Source organism: Bison bison, unplaced genomic scaffold, assembly GCF_000754665.1.
Source record: "Bison bison bison isolate TAMUID 2011002044 unplaced genomic scaffold, Bison_UMD1.0 scf7180017864038, whole genome shotgun sequence".
NCBI lineage: Eukaryota > Metazoa > Chordata > Mammalia > Artiodactyla > Bovidae > Bison > Bison bison.
This window is the reverse complement of record NW_011494610.1, coordinates 3,752,586-3,767,808: the sequence shown is the minus strand read 5'-3', so window position 1 is coordinate 3,767,808 and position 15,223 is coordinate 3,752,586. Positions and strand designations below refer to the sequence as shown.

At 48.9% G+C, this 15,223-nt stretch overlaps 2 protein-coding genes across 3 annotated transcripts in view; one reads left to right on the top strand and one right to left on the bottom strand.

Annotated features, from left to right (window-relative positions):
• Window positions 1-84, bottom strand: part of RNF114 (ring finger protein 114) — a 14,381-nt gene extending 14,297 nt beyond the window's left edge. The window contains 1 exon segment of the mRNA XM_010835090.1: window positions 1-84. Coding sequence (XP_010833392.1) covers window positions 1-23 — 23 coding nt within the window. The 5' untranslated portion in view covers window positions 24-84.
• A 9,863-nt stretch (window positions 85-9,947) lies between these two features.
• The window catches only part of SPATA2 (spermatogenesis associated 2), an 11,480-nt gene continuing 6,204 nt past the window's right edge, over window positions 9,948-15,223 (top strand). Inside the window, exon 1 of one of the 2 annotated variants that reach the window (XM_010835087.1) lies at window positions 9,948-10,750. The gene's annotated coding sequence lies outside the window, so the exon portion shown is untranslated. Of the gene's footprint in view, window positions 10,751-10,851; window positions 11,166-15,223 lie in introns of those variants that run through there. The other variant, XM_010835089.1, reaches the window with a different exon arrangement.

Genomic DNA, 15,223 nt, shown 5'->3' with positions numbered 1-15,223 from the left:
GGGGCCTGCGCCTGCGCCGCCATCTTGCTGCCGCGGACCGCCGCGCCTCAGCGGCCGAGGAGGAGGCCGAGGGGCGGAGCGAGAGCGGTGAGGGGCGCTCGGGGCGTGGCTTATGGAACGTGTGTCGGGTTGGGGGCGGGGCCAGCGGGCGGGCCACGCCTCCTGGCCCCTCGGACGCTAGGGAAAAGTGTAGATCCGGATCCAGAGACTGGTATGAGTGGAGGAGGGTTTGTGCTTCAGCCACTTTTGCCCAAAATTTAAATGGTTGTTACTATTACTTCGGAGAAGGTAATGGCAACCCACTCCAGTACTCTTGCCTGGAAAATCCCATGACTATTCCTTAATCTTTCTCTTCAGTCGAGTTTCAGCAAACAAATTTTACAGGGAGATTTGATATCACTCCCAAGCTACAAATAGAAAATCAACACCACGTATTTCCACAAGGCACGGGGAACAAATACAATAGAAACAGTATAGTCTTACGAATTCGTGCCGGATACTGTTGACGCAGGAAAGGGAGATTGAGCATGATTACAGAGGTGTTGAAGACAGGCTATCACCACATTGAGACTTCCTAGGGAAAGCAGAAGTAATAAAGTTATTTAGTATTGTCTTCACGTGCCTCCTGGCCATGGGGTCCAACTCCAGCTCTGTAGAAGATGGGGAACCTGGGGTTTGAAGAGACAGACTAAGCCTCAAGCTTGAAAGAAGCAGGCCTAGAACCCAGACGTTTTGAATCTCATCTTCCTTTACTTCCCACTGTACCCAGTTGGCTCTCATATACAGCCCATTATAACAGAAGCTACTTTTTTTTTTTTAAAGACTGGCTTTACTAACAGGTCTATGCGGTTTTCTTAACCAGGAAAGTCAGTGATCAATTAAACTCTACCCTGTAAGGCCACAGAGGCCTCACAGTAAGGAGTCTGCACAAGACAAATAAATCAGTTTGCTAAACCAGGTTAACTGAATGCAAATTTGCGCCTCGTCTGGCCCATCCCCAGTCCTCTGGATTGATTCTGCTTGACCTGCTGGCAGCAAGAGGATTATTTTTAACTAGCCATGTGGGCCATCTTTTCACTAACCAGTAACTTGGTGTGTAGGCAGCAGCCCAAGAGAGCCAATGCTTCCATTTCACCATTTCTTTTTCTTGTTCCGATGTCAGGCACTGTGCATCTGATATCTCCCCAGCCCAAAAGTGCTCTGTCTCCCCTTCAGGAATGGGGGTGCCTCTGTGGGGGCAGAGATGTGTTGTAGGTATTTATAAGTTTTTGTTTTGGCCTTGTAACTGCAGCCAGACCCTGTGCTGTGAGCAGGGAGGGTGGTGAGGGCAGGGGAGTCCCAGACTTGGGCTTCAAATCCACTGAGCGCCTCCAGTTTGAGCTCTTGAAATCGAACTCATACATACCTTACCTGCCTCTTGAGAAACCTATAGAGTTAGAGCTGGGTATGGAATAATGGACTGGTTCAAAATTGGGAAAGGAGTACGTCAAGGCTGTATATTGTTACTCTGCTTATTTAACATATGCAGAGTACATCATGTGAAATGCTGGGCTGGATGAAGCACAAGCTGGAATCAATATTGCCAGGAGAAATATCAATAACCTCAGATATGCAGATGACACCACCCTAATGGCAGAAAGCAAAGAGGAACTAAAGAATCTCCTGATGAAGGTGAAAGAGGAGAGTGAAAAAGCTAGCTTAAAACTCCACATTCAAAAAATGAAGATCGTGGCATCTGGTCCCATCACTTCATGGCAAAAAGGGGAAAAATGGAAACAATGACAGACCTTATTTTCCTGGGCTCCAAGATCACTGAGGACAGTGACTGCAGCCATGAACTTAAAAGATGCTTACTCCTTGGAGGAACAGCTATTACAAAACTAGACAGAGTATTAAAAAGCAGAGACATTATTTTGCTGACAAAGGTTTGTATAGTAAAAGCTATGGTTTTTCCAGTAGTCATGTATGGATGTGAGAGTTGGACCATAAAGAAGGCTGAGTGGCCAAAGTATTGATGCTTTCAAACTGTGGTGCTGGAGAAGACTCTTGAGAGTTCCTTGGACAGCAAGGAGATCAAACCAGTCAATCCTGAAGGAAATCGACCCTGAATATTCAGTGGAAGGACTGATGCTGAAGCTGAAGCTCCAATACTTTGGCCACCTGATGTGAAGAGCTGACTCATTGGAAAAGCCTCTGATGCTGGGAAAAGTTGAAGACAGGAGGAGAAGGGGGCAACTGGGGATGAGATGGTTGGATGGCATCACTGACTCAATGGACATGAATTTGAGCAAGCTCCGGGAGGTGGTGAAGGACAGGGAAGCCTGGTGTGTCTGCAGTCCATGGGGTCGTAGAGAGTCGGAATCGACTGAGTGACTGAACTACAGCAATGAAAGAGAAGAGGACAGGACTGAAATAATAGTATATTAATAGTGAACTTTGGGGTGCTTATTATTCTAAGCATTTTACATGAATTCTCACAGCAAGCTATGACAGGTTCTACTGTTTGCGTTTTTTGTGTGTGCTTAGTCTCATCCAACTCTGAGACCCCATGGACTGTATGTAGCCTACCAGGTTCCTCTGTCCATGGGATTCCCAGGCAAGAATACTGGAGTGGGTTGCCATTTCCTCCTTCAGGGAATCTTCCTGACCCAGGCATAGAACCAGCATCTCCTGTGTCTCCTGCCTCAGCAGGGGAATTCTTTACCACTAAGCTATCTGGGAAGCCAATTTGCATTTTACAATCATGCAAATCAATGCACAGAGGTATTAAATCACCTTTTAACACAGATGGAACACAGGAGTCAGGATTTTCCCCGGCAATCCAGTGGCTAAACTTCCAATGTAGCGGGATCAAGGGGAACTAAAGGCCCATATGCCGAGGGTGGGGCTAAAAATTTTTTAAAGTAAAAAACAACCAAAAAGGACTGCCAGTCACTCTCAAAGTCTAGTATGCATCGGAGTCACCTGGGGGGGATTCCGAAAATAAGAGTTGCTGGGGGGCAGCCGCCCAGAGTTTCGAATTCAGCCGGTCAGTAAACCTAGAGCGTGGCTCCAGGATCTGCCTTTCTAACGTTTTCTCCAGCTGGTGCAGGTGCTGCTGGTCGGGGCTGCACCATTAACCTACGTTACACCCCACACCCCGCCCCAGTCAGTGTTTCTGTTGTTGTTGCTCGCTGGTGTCCGACCCTTTAGGAGCCCATGGGCTGTAGTCCACCAGGCTCCTCTGTCCATGGGATTTTCTGGGCAAGAATACTAGAGTGTGTTGTCATTTTCCTACTCCAGGGGATCTTCCTGACCCAGGGATCAAACCCGTGTCTCTTGTGTCTCCTACATTGGCAGGCGGCTTCTTTACCACTGAGCCAGCTGAGACTCTAGTACAGATGGTTCCTAGACCTCAAATCAAGTAACCCTCAGAGTCTTATCTCTCAACCTCAGGTCACATATAAAATGTATTTATTACTATGCTTATCTAAAGTAGGTAGAATTTACACCATTATGCATTTCTACATTTATTAATCTGGGCTTCCCTGGTGGGTCAGACGGTAAAGCGTCTGCCTGCAATGCAGGATACCTGGGTTCAATCCCTGGGTTGGGAAGATCCCTTGGAGAAGGAAATGGCAACCCACTCCAATACTCTTGCCTGGAAAATTCCACGGACTGAGGAGCCTGGTATGCTACAGTCCATGGGGTCACAAAGAGTTGGACACGACTGAGTGACTTCACTTTCACTTATGGGTAGATAATTTCATCTCAATGTCAGCAGTTCTTCAAGACTGCCAAATTGCTAATAGAAAGCTGTAGGAATTCCCACCTGCACCACTAGGGGGCAAACGAGTATCTCACAGTCTCGCCGCACCTGGCCCAACTAGGTGGAACAAGGCTTCCCTTGTTCTTAAATCTTCCCAGTTGCTTAAATGTTGACTACCCCTATCCCTTATAGCTTGCTGCTGCTGCTGCTAAATCGCTTCAGTCGTGTCCGACTCTGTGCGACCCCATAGACGGCAGCCCACCAGGCTCCCCCGTCCCTGGGATTCTCCAGGCAACAACACTGGAGTGGGTTGCCATTTCCTTCTCCGATACATGAAAGTGAAAAGTGAAAGTGAAGTCGCTCAGTCATGTCTGACTCCTAGCAACCCATGGACTGCAGCTTACCAGGCCCCTCCGTCCATGTTTTTTTCCAGGCAGGAGCACTGGCGTGGGGTGCCATTGCCTTCTCCGCCCTTATAGCTTACTCGTGGCAAATAGATGGGGAAAAAAAATGGAAACAGTGACAGACTTTATTTTCTTGGGCTCCAAAATCACTGCAGATGGTGACTGCAGCCATGAAACTTTAAAACACTTGCTCCTTGGAAGAAAAGCCACGACAAACCTAGATAGAGTATTAAAAAGCAGAGACATCACTTTGCTACAAAGGTCTGTCTAGTCAAAACTATAGTGTTTCCAGTAGTCATGTATGGATGTGAGAGTTGGACCATAAAGAAGGCTGAGCACCAAAGAATTGATGCTTTTGAACTGAGGTGCTGGAGAAGACTCTTGAGAGTCCCTTGAACTGCAAGGAGATCAAAGCAGTCAATCCTAAAGGAAATCGACCCTGAATATTCAGTGGAAGGACTGATGCTGAAGCTGAAGCTCCAATACTTTGGCCATCTGATGCGAAGAACTGACTCATTGAAAAAGACCCTGATGCTGGGAAACATTGAAGGCAGGAAGAGAAGGAGATGAGAGAGGATGAGATGGTTGGATGGCATCACCAACTCAATGGCCATGCATTTGAGCAAACTCCAGGAGACAGTGAAGGACAGGGAACTCTGACATATTGCAGTCCATGGGGTCGCAGAGAGTCAGACGTGACTGAGCAACTGAACAGCAACAACTTAGGATGGAAGTAAAAACCAAAAAGGAAAAAAATACTGAAAAAAAAAAAAAAAGAACACAGTCTTGGATTGAAAGGACTTTTAACATGAGTAACACTGGCATGTGGATGTCTATTTAACCAATAACTTCTTTGTGTCAGGTATCCTGAGAGGTGGTGGAATTTGGGCAGTGAATGATTCAGCTATAAAAAGGAAAGACACAGGAGGATGACTACATAAAAAGGCTGCTCCCAGAATATTGCTGTTCATCAGTCACTCCACCAGCTCACCGCTTTTGCACAGCATTTTGCAATTTGTATTCTATCAAGCCATGTAATGAAGCACAAACAACGTCAATCTAGCAAGATCTAATCATGACTGTAACTGAAAAATGGATATTATGGTTGCCCCTGGGGACGTCTAGTCTACTTTCTGTCTCTTTGAATTTGCCTATAATAGGCATTTCTGGTAAGTGGAATCACACAGTGTTTGTCCTTTTGTGACTTACTTCTTTCACTTAGCACAATGTTTTCAAGGTTAATTCATGATGTAGCATTCATCAGAACTTCATTCCTTTTTAATGGCTGAATAATATTCCATTGTGTAGAAATACCACATCTTGTATATCCACTCATACGTTGATAGACACTTGGGGCCTCCCTAGTGGCTCAGACTGTAAAGAATCTGCCAGGAGTGTGGGAAACCGGGTTCGATCCTGGGTCGGGAAGATCCCCTGGTGAAGGAAATGGCTACCCACTCCAGTATTCTTGCCTGGAGAATTCCATGGACAGAGGAGCCTGGCGGGCTAGCCCACGTGGTTGCAAAGAGTCAGACACACTAAGCGACTAACGCTCACTTTCACTTGGGTTGTTTTCACTTTTTGTTTGATTTCTTTTTGGCTGCACCACTTGGCATGCGGGATCTTAGTGCCCCGACCAGGGATCAGACCTGTGCTCCTGAAGTGGAAGCACGGAGTCCTAACCAGTCAAACTCCAGGGAATTCCTTTTTTTTTTACAGTGGTGTCATTTCTCATAGGCTCCCTTTGTTGGCAGAACCAGGAAGTGTATATATATATATATATTTTTTTTTTTTCCTAAATAAATTTAAATATTTTTGACCGTGCTGGGTCTTCACTGTTGTGTGGGCTTTCTCTAGTTACGGCAAGTGGGGGCTACTCTGTAATGGCGATCCTCAAGCTTCTGCCTGCTGTGGTTTCTTGTTGTGGAGCACAGGCCCTAGGGCGTGCAAGCTTCAGCAGTTGTGGCGAATGGGCTCAGTTGCCCGGTGCCAGGTGGAATCCTTCCATACCAGGGATCGGACCCCGTATTCCCTGCATTGGCAGGCAGATTCTGTTCTTAACCACTGGCCCACCAGGGAAGTCCCTAGGAAGTATGTTTACATACGGTGTTTATAATTGAGAAATTTCACTTAGAAAGCTGGACCTCTAGCTTCTCTTCAGAAACCTGAATGCCTGATCATGATCAGCTGGGAAACTGGTGATAATCAGCTGGCAGATGGTAGGGGTTCAACATTTGTTTTCTCACTGAAGTATTTATTGCACGCCTACTGCGGGCCAGGTACTTGGTTGTATTACGGTTCTTCTAACTTCTGGCGCTACGTAGATGAGACGGTAGTACTCTAGAAGCTAGTTACACCCACTGTGTATACTTGTAGGCAGTGGAGTTTCAGTACCCAGTCCTCACTTTTGGCTTCTTTCTTCCCTCCAGCTGGAAGGAAAGCTGGATACCCTTACATGTCCAGAGCCCATGCAAATGCCACCTCCTCCTTGGGGCTGTCCCGTGTGCCATCTCAGATGTCACTTCTCCATTCTCTAAGCTCTTTGTCCTTCTCACAACATTCATCACCTGTCCTGAATCATTGGTGTTCAGTTCAGAAATGCCACTCCAGTACTCTTGCCTGGAAAATCTCATGGACAGAGGAGCATGGTAGGCTACAGTCCATGCGGTCGCAAAGAGTCGGACACAACTGAGCGAGTTCACCTTCTTTCTTTCTTTACTCCTAACTTATTAATCTTCTCTTTCTGGTAAGGAGACGGTACACTCTTTGAGGGCAAGCACTGTATCTGTCTTTCTTGGGTCTGTCTATGTCCTTAAATCTAACATCAGTCCTGGCACATTGTAGGCATTCGATGAAAATTTTGGTTAAAAACAATTGCTGTTGACCTCTCTGATGGGTGCAGCGTGGCATGGAGTAGTAATATAATTGTAAGCAAAACAGACATAGTAGTTTTGTCCTCAGAGAGTTAACTGACTTCTAGGGGAGAAGGATATTAATAAAAATCATATAATTTGTATCTGTAGACTGATTTGAAAAACATGATCTTTATTTGCATTATTGTCCCCAGTTGGCTTCATACATACGCACCCTTAGAAAATATATATAGTGTTGGTTGATATTGTGTTTTGCATTTCAGGGTATTGCTCTCTTTTTTCCTTCCAAAATATATCTTGCAGAGTAATGTAAGGTTACATCATCCTTTTAAAGTGATAGATAGTAGTCATTAGTATGGCTACACCATTCACCTATTGATGGGCATTTAGAAAGTTTCTGGGTTTTGTTTTTGCATTACAAAGAATAATGCAACAGGTCTTTTTGTACACTTCTGCTTTTTCTCTGGTAGATTCCAGAAAATCAAAGTGGTGGGTCATAGGCTTTTCTTTTTCATTTTTTGTTCTACACATGCCTATGTCATTAGAATTCATACAGCACTTTTGTGATGAAAAAAAATACGCTAAAAAATAGAAAGAAGTAGGTAGATGGTTCATGTTGCTGGCTTTTAGAACGCAGAGGTGCCTGATCACTGTCACATGACTGTTACATAATCTGCTAACCATTATGTAATAAAATCTGCAAAGGATGCGCCTGTGATTACACGTCACCAAGCAGAAAAATCTCAGGCCTCCAGCCCTGTTTTCAAGATGAGAAATGTCTCCCTTCAGAGATTTTGGTATTTTTCTGATACAAAATGTCACCGAGAATCAGTGACCAGGGTTTCCTACCAGTAAAGCCTTCTTAAAACTTTTGTTTTCTTTTTGGCTGTCACAAAACCACAGAGCCGGAAGGGACTTATTAACAGCCTCATGCACTCTTGTAATGGTTTCCAAAGTACAGTTTTGAGTTGTTGCAAAGGCGGAGTTTGGGTGGGACAGTTTTTCTCAGCTGGAATTCCTATAAACACCATCACCTTAGGAGTGATTAAGACAGGAGCTTAAACACGAGCTGGTAATAGCAGAAGTACACAAAGATCTAAAGCGATGCTCAGACAGCAACAGATAAATACAGTAATTGCTGCTCTTTGAATAGCAGGTTTTTGGTTCTCCAAATGCTCTCCAGGCACCATGTCACTGACTCCTGAGACAAGACCCACTGACTTTAGCTGGGGACACCAAGACCTAGAGAGGGAATCCCACACTCAAGCAACGCCTGTTGGACAGCTCCTGATCAGACACGTGCAGAGCTCATGGGAAACACAGATATTATGAAAGACGGGATATCCCTGGCAATCCAGTGGCTAGGACTCTACACTTCCAATGTAGAGGGCAAGGGTTCTATCCCTGGTTGGGGAACTAAGATCCCACGTGGCACATGTCATGGCCAAAAATTTTTTTTTAACTTTTTTAATTATGAAAGATGTTGTTGTGGGGTGGGAAACCAGGGGAAGGTGGGTTTTGCCTGGAGAAATCAGAGAAAGCTTCAGAAAGGATATGAGGACTCAGTTGGGGCTGGAAGTCAAGAAAACAAGGAAGGGAAGAAAGGAAGAACATTCATACCCAGTGAACAGCATATACAGGTATAGAGGCCAAAGTGGTCGAAGAATATGGTAGGTACAGAGAGCCAAGACCATGTTGGAGAAAGAGAATTTGGCATGTTGTGGGCCCTGAGTCTTCAATAAATATCTGGGGCGAGTTAGAGAGATAGAATGAGTGGTTCAATGGTAAATGTGTTCAACAAAGTCTTGAGTATGTGCTGGACACTTTGCAAGCACCAAGGGTTCAGTGAGTGATGAACCACAAAAGCAAAGTTCACAGTTAACATGGTGTGTGTGTGTGTGTATGCTAAGTAGCTTCAGCTGTCTGATTCCTTGCAACTCTATGGGTTGTAGCCCACCAGGCTCCTCCATCCATGGGATTCTCCAGGCAAGAATACTGAGTGGATGCCATTTCCTCTTCCAGGGGATCTTCCCGACACAGGGATCAAATCCGAGTCTCCTAAGTCTCACTGTACTGGTAGGTGGGTTCTTTACCACTAGCCACCTCTGGGAAAACCATCAACATGATGGGTGGAAGACAAATCCATGAAGTGAAGTGTGACAAGCCGCCAGAATTAACGCCAGTGTAGTGTACACTGCAGGAGTCTGGTGAAGTGACAAATCAAGGAGACAGTATTTGGCTGGGTCTTCCTCAATGCTGGTTTCCATTTAGGGAAGTTGAGGGCTGAGAAAAGTCATTTCCTTTGACTTACCCAGATTTTATTTTATATTTTATTATTTATTTATTTTTTGGCCATGCCATGCAGCTTGCAGGATCTTAAGTTCCTTACCAGGCATTGGACGCAGTCGCTCAGCAGAAAGCATGGACACCTAAACACTGGACCACCAAGGAATTACCAACTTAACCAGATTTTTAAAACAGTGTATTTAGATTATTACACTAATGCAACTACTGTGGTGTTGGAGAAGACTCTTGAGAGTCCCTTGGACTGGCAAGGAGATCCAACCAGTCCATCCTAAAGGAAACCAGACCTGAATATTCACTGGAAGGACTGATGCTGAAGCTGAAGCTCCAAACTTTGGCCACCTGATGCGAAGAACTGACTCACTGGAAAAGATCCTGATGATGGGAAAGACTGAAGGCGGAGAAGAAAGGATTGAAGAAGGAGAGGACAGAGGATGAGACGGTTAGATGATATCACCGACTCAGCGGACATGAATTTGAGCAAACTCCAGGAGATAGTGAAGGACAGAGAACTCTGACGTACTGCAGTCCATGGGGTCGCAAAGAGTCGGACACGACTGAGCAACTGAACTGAATGCAACTACTTTAATAACTTTAGTAAGTGGCTTCCATACTCACTTGAATCCCAGGAGGCGGTATATTATTATTGCATTTATAGGTGAAAAAGCCGAGGCTCAGAGAAGTTAAGTAACTATTCCAAGGTTATGTTGCTAGTAAGTGGTAAGGCAAAACGGGAACCCTCGCTCTTAGACACAGCCTGTAACATCGCCATTCCCCTCAAGGCTGGATTCAGTCTCACGTGACACTGGGCATCTTATTTGCTTTTTTTAAGCCTTGGTATTTCTACCTGTAAAATGGGGGTGAGGGATCCAACTGTCAGCTTCTTCTCAGGCGCGGTCGAGAGCTCATGGTCAGATCGCATGGATAATGGGGAAGACCAGGAGGTGGAAGCCGCGAATCTCTCCATCCGAGTTCACAGATCCAAGTTACCACCTCTGGGCTCCAGCCAGGTTCCCATGACAACCCGGCCAGCCGCCATCCTGGGACCCAGGGCATGCGTCACTTCCGGCCCGTTTATTTCCGGGTCCCAGCCCCAGCCCGGCGGCGGCAGGCCTTTAGGCTCCTAAGTGAGACGCCGCCGCTTCTCGCTCACCCTTCTGCCTCCGGCTTCTTCTCCGCCTCCGGCGAGCGTCGGCCTCTCCCCGGCCCAGCGCGCAGCCGCGGCCTGGCCTCCCTTTGGGCCCGCCTCCGAGACGTCACTTCCGGACTGAGTGCTTCCGGGTCGCCGCGGCCCCAGGGTACTGGTCTCGGTCTCCCGCAGCCGGCCGGAGCTCCGAGCGCCCATCCGGGCCCGGCTCCGGCGGCGGCCGCGGCTGCTTCCTACTCACCTCGGCCGGGGCGTCCTCGGCGGCGGTGCCGGGGTAAGGGCGGTTCGGCCGCGGGCGGAAACGGCGTCTGGGGCTTCCCTGGGCGGAGGGGGCGCCCGATTCAGCGGGGCTCGGCCGGCCCGGGAGCGGGGTCCCTTCGCGGCCGGCGAGGGGGCGATGGGCGAGCCCGCCTTTCCGGCACTCCGGGGGCCCGGCTGCTCCTCAGGATACCCGCTCCCCCCCGAGGGCTGCCTCGCAGCCTCCTGGGGACCGGCGGTGGGAGGCTCAGGGCAGCTCAGGAGGAGCACCCCATGTTCGGCGACTGCCGCGGCAGCAGAACACCCCGATTCCAGCCGCAGGCAGTTACCGCGCAGTTGGTCCTCAGCCCGGGCTCCGGTGGCAGACCGGGGTTTGTACTCACTCTGTGACCTTGGACAAGTCACTCCATCGTCTGAGTCTCAGTTGGCTGGTTAGTTCAATGGGGAGTGAACCTGTCTGCTCGGGGCCGGGGTGGGGATAAAGGGAGATGCATAGGAAGCACAGCCTCTGGCATACAGCAGGCATCCAATAAATGATGCGTGCGTGCTCAGTCGCTTCAGTCGTGTCCGACTCTTTGCGACCCCACAGGACTATAGCCCCGCCAGACTCCTCTGTCCATAGGATTCTCCAGGCAAGGATACTGGAGTGGGTTGCCATGCCCTCCTCCAGTGGATCTTCGCAGCTCAGGGATGGAAGCCGGGTCTCCTGCGTTGCAGGTCGATGTTTTACCGTCTGAGCCACCACGGGAACGCCACCCCCCCCACCCCCCACCCCCCGCCAATAAATGACAGCTGCTGTCGATTCGGCCACAGTCCCTGGGGAGGGCCCGAGATTGGGACTAGGGTGTTTTGCACAACTGATGTGGCGCTTAGAGGCTGTAGGAATTACCAGATTGGGAATAGCAGTTGCCAGCTTCTGTGTGCTGCGGGGAGGGGAGCCTGCTTGCTCCAGAGCCCCTCTGCCAGCGGCAGCTGCCACTGGGGAAGCCCAATTTCAGCATCGGCTGAGGCTATTTTCAGAGGTCAGGAAGCCCTCTTTCTGAATCTCTCTGGGATTGGGTTGGGGTGTGGGGACCCTCTGGTGTTTTCACTGCCAGTGGAAGGTTGCCTAGGATGTGTCTCAGGGGCTTGGGGATGAGTGCCAAGGAGTGGGGTGCAGAGGTGGAGGGGGTTGATGGGCACTCCCCTTGCTGCTGTTTGGAGGCCCAGGGAACTCTGAGTGGCCTGAAGCTAGACCAGGGATCTGTAAACCTGTGGACTGGGGCAGTGCCGGGCCCAAAATAGCTTCTGCCTGTGCAGGGAGGAGGAAGCCTTCAGATGCTGCTTGGGGAATGTTTCTGCTTGAATGGGCCAGCTGAGGTAAAGCCAAGCTCATGCTTTGCTATCCAGAATCATTTCAGTTCCGTTCAGTAAGGTTTTAAACAGAGCCAGCTTTCCTCTGAGATGTTTAAAAAATAATTAAAATGCCACCACCCCCCTGCCCCCCGCCCCCGACTGCAATATCTCTCTTCAAAGGGGGGCCCAGATTGTGGGTGCAGGAAGGTGCTGACCAGGTCTCTTGGCTCTGGACACCCACCGATTCTGTTAGGGATGTTCATGGTACCATGCCTTTTTTTTTTATTCTTCCGCCAGCCTGGCATGTCTTGGCATTCCAGTCCTTGGGTTGCTTGGAGAAATTAACGGCTTCTGTCACTGCGCTGTCTTGGTATTCTGTAACCACGCTGTTTTTGCACAGAGCGTGTTTTTTGTTGTTCTTGCAGAGTGCTAGGAATAAATTGCTGGCTCTGTGCTCAGAAGAGACACCAGCTATGACCAGCTACAATGCAGCCTGTATTCTCAGAAAATGAATTCAGGAGGGATGATGTCAGCTGCTTTACCACTGGCCGGGCGCTGGTCAGCCTCCCCTCTCAGCCCTTGAGCTTACGTCATAGAGAGATCTGTGCTCTTCCAGTCCCGCTCCGTGTGAGAAGATGGGAGTCTTGCTGCCACCGAAATTTTTAGAACTCAGCTGTGCTGGCCCTGCCACAGGGCGTCTGCCTTCATCAAGCCCTTCTGAGAAGAGCTATCCAGCAGCTGGACAGCTCTGCCTGAGAGCAGCGCAGCTCAGAGCTTGAGTCAGGGTTTTGGCATCAGACCCGGGTTCAGATCCCCGAGCCCCTTCTCCCTCTCCTTATGGCTTAGGGTGAGTGACTCGGTCCCTCTGCACATGCACACCGAGTTGCTTGGTTGTGTCAGAGTCTTTGTGAGCCCATCGCCTGTGGCCCACCAGGCTCCTCTGGCTGTGGGATTCTCCGTGGCTGTGGGACTACCAGAGCGGGTTGCCATTCCCTCCTCCAGTTGGCCCCTCTGAGCCTCAGTTTTTTCTTGTTTAACCTTGGGGTTGTCGAGTGGATTTTGTTGATTTTCATGGGGCACTTAGCAGAGGGCCCTTCTGTGCTAATCCCTTGGTGAATGGTACTCATGGTAACCATAAATGAGTGAAGTAAAGGAGGAAGATCCCAGGCCATGGTGCCGGCCACCCCAGGTTCAAATTCCAGCTCTGACCTTTTCAGGCTCTGTTGAGCAGGTTGTTTAATGGCAGAGCCTTGATTTCTCTCCTCGTAGAACTGTGAGGATTAAACTGGATGATGCAGTTAAAGTGGAAAGCCCAAGGCCTAGCGCACAGTAGGACCACGACAGTTGTTCCCTTCCTTCTTACCTTTCCTTAAGGATCTTGTAGCATTTTCTTTCACCTGTTTCCTCACCAGTGGAGGATGGTTCAAGATTCCCCTTAGATGTGTTTCCCGCCCTTGGCTTTAGGACTTTGAATACCAGCCGGGCTGTTTGCAGCCCTTTTGCTTGTCTATTTGCCAGCCACAAACAAGGGTGGGGACTGTGGTATGGTTACAGCACTGAGCAGACGCAGAGCTGAGCTTGAGGGTGGCTGACTCTGTTTTTGTAAAAAAAAGTCAGTCTCTATTGGCTCAAGCCTGACTTCTTTGGAGAAAAATCATAGCAGTATTTCAGAGGCTTGATGTCGCTCTGTCTAAATTGTTCTCAGATGTACTAAAAAACAGTCCCTGGGGCCAGAGGCCGGATGGAAGCTTCTTTTGGATAAATAAAAAAAAAATGGTAAATGCATATGGGTTTTTTTTAGCAAGGACAGTGATGTCTTCTCTCAGGTTGCAATGCAGTTTTATTTTTAAAGTGAACACACATACTTTGATACTGAGCGGTAAGCCTGTTCAGCTAGAATTCAGGGCAGAGCTCTGTCTTCTCAGCCGCTGTGCCCTCCTGTCCCCTGCCTACGCCCTGTCCCCCTCACTGCACCAGCCTGGGGCCTGGCACCGCTGAGGCCTGCATATTGCTGAGCTCAGGGAGCATGGGGTGGCGGGAGGAACACAGCTTTCCAGTCCTCAGGCCAGGCTTGGAACCTGGGGTCCACCTTTTCCTAACCCTGAGCTTACATAAGCCCATGGCAGATCATGTCATGGAGCCTCGCTTTCTTCCCGCTCCCGCTGGCCTTCCAGAATTCTAAGGAGAGCTAAATGAGAAACGCGAGCGTGGTGAATGCTGACGTGCTTAGCATCGTGCATTTTGCCTGTTTTATCAAATACCTACTGTGTGCCAGGTGCTATTAGGCATCATGGTGAACAAAACAGACATTGTCCTTGCCTTTGCAGGGTTGACTGCTTACTGGATATTGAGGGGAAACAAACAGAAGATAGTAAATGAATAAAGTTGAAAATTTCCCAGAGTATTTTTTTTTTGGCCACACCCAGTGACATGCAGAACTTACCCCACTAGGGATTGAACCCATGCCCCCTGCAGTGGAACTGTGGAGTCTTAACCACTGGACCGCCTGGGATGCCCAAAGTTGATGATTTCAGATGGTGATTACCCCAGGATAATGGGATGACAAGGGCCAGGCAGGTGCGATTTACTGAGCTGGGGTGGTCAGGGAGAGCCTCAGAGGAGTGATGATTGAGTTGAGACCTGAATGATGAAAGTGAGCCAGCGACAGGAGGGACCAGAGGAAGAACATGCAGAAGGAACAACGTGTGCAGAGGTCCTGAGATCAAAATGGGCTTGATGTGTTTGAGAAGCAGGCAGAAGGGTCTGTGTGGGTGGACCTCAAAGGACAGGGATGGCTGTTCTGAGGGCCACAGCGACCTTGGGCAGGAGGGAGAATCTGATCCCAAGTGGCACTGCTCACCTGTGTGCTGCTCAGGTCTGAGCCTTGGGCTTTCTTGGCAGGGCAGTGGGTGGGAGAAGGTGGCCTCTCTGTGTCCCTAATTCTCCTGCATGTCTTACCCCCCGGGCATCTCCTCAAAACTGGAGAAGCCAGAGGAGTATCTCATTGCCGCCTGTGTGATTTTATGGACTTCCTAATCGTCACCAGGCTCATGGGCACTTAGGACTTCTGAGCCAGACTCAGAGCTGCTGGAGGACTGTGCAGGTCCATCCATTCCACCGCAGCTTGTTTTCGGTCCCGCACCATCTCCCACAG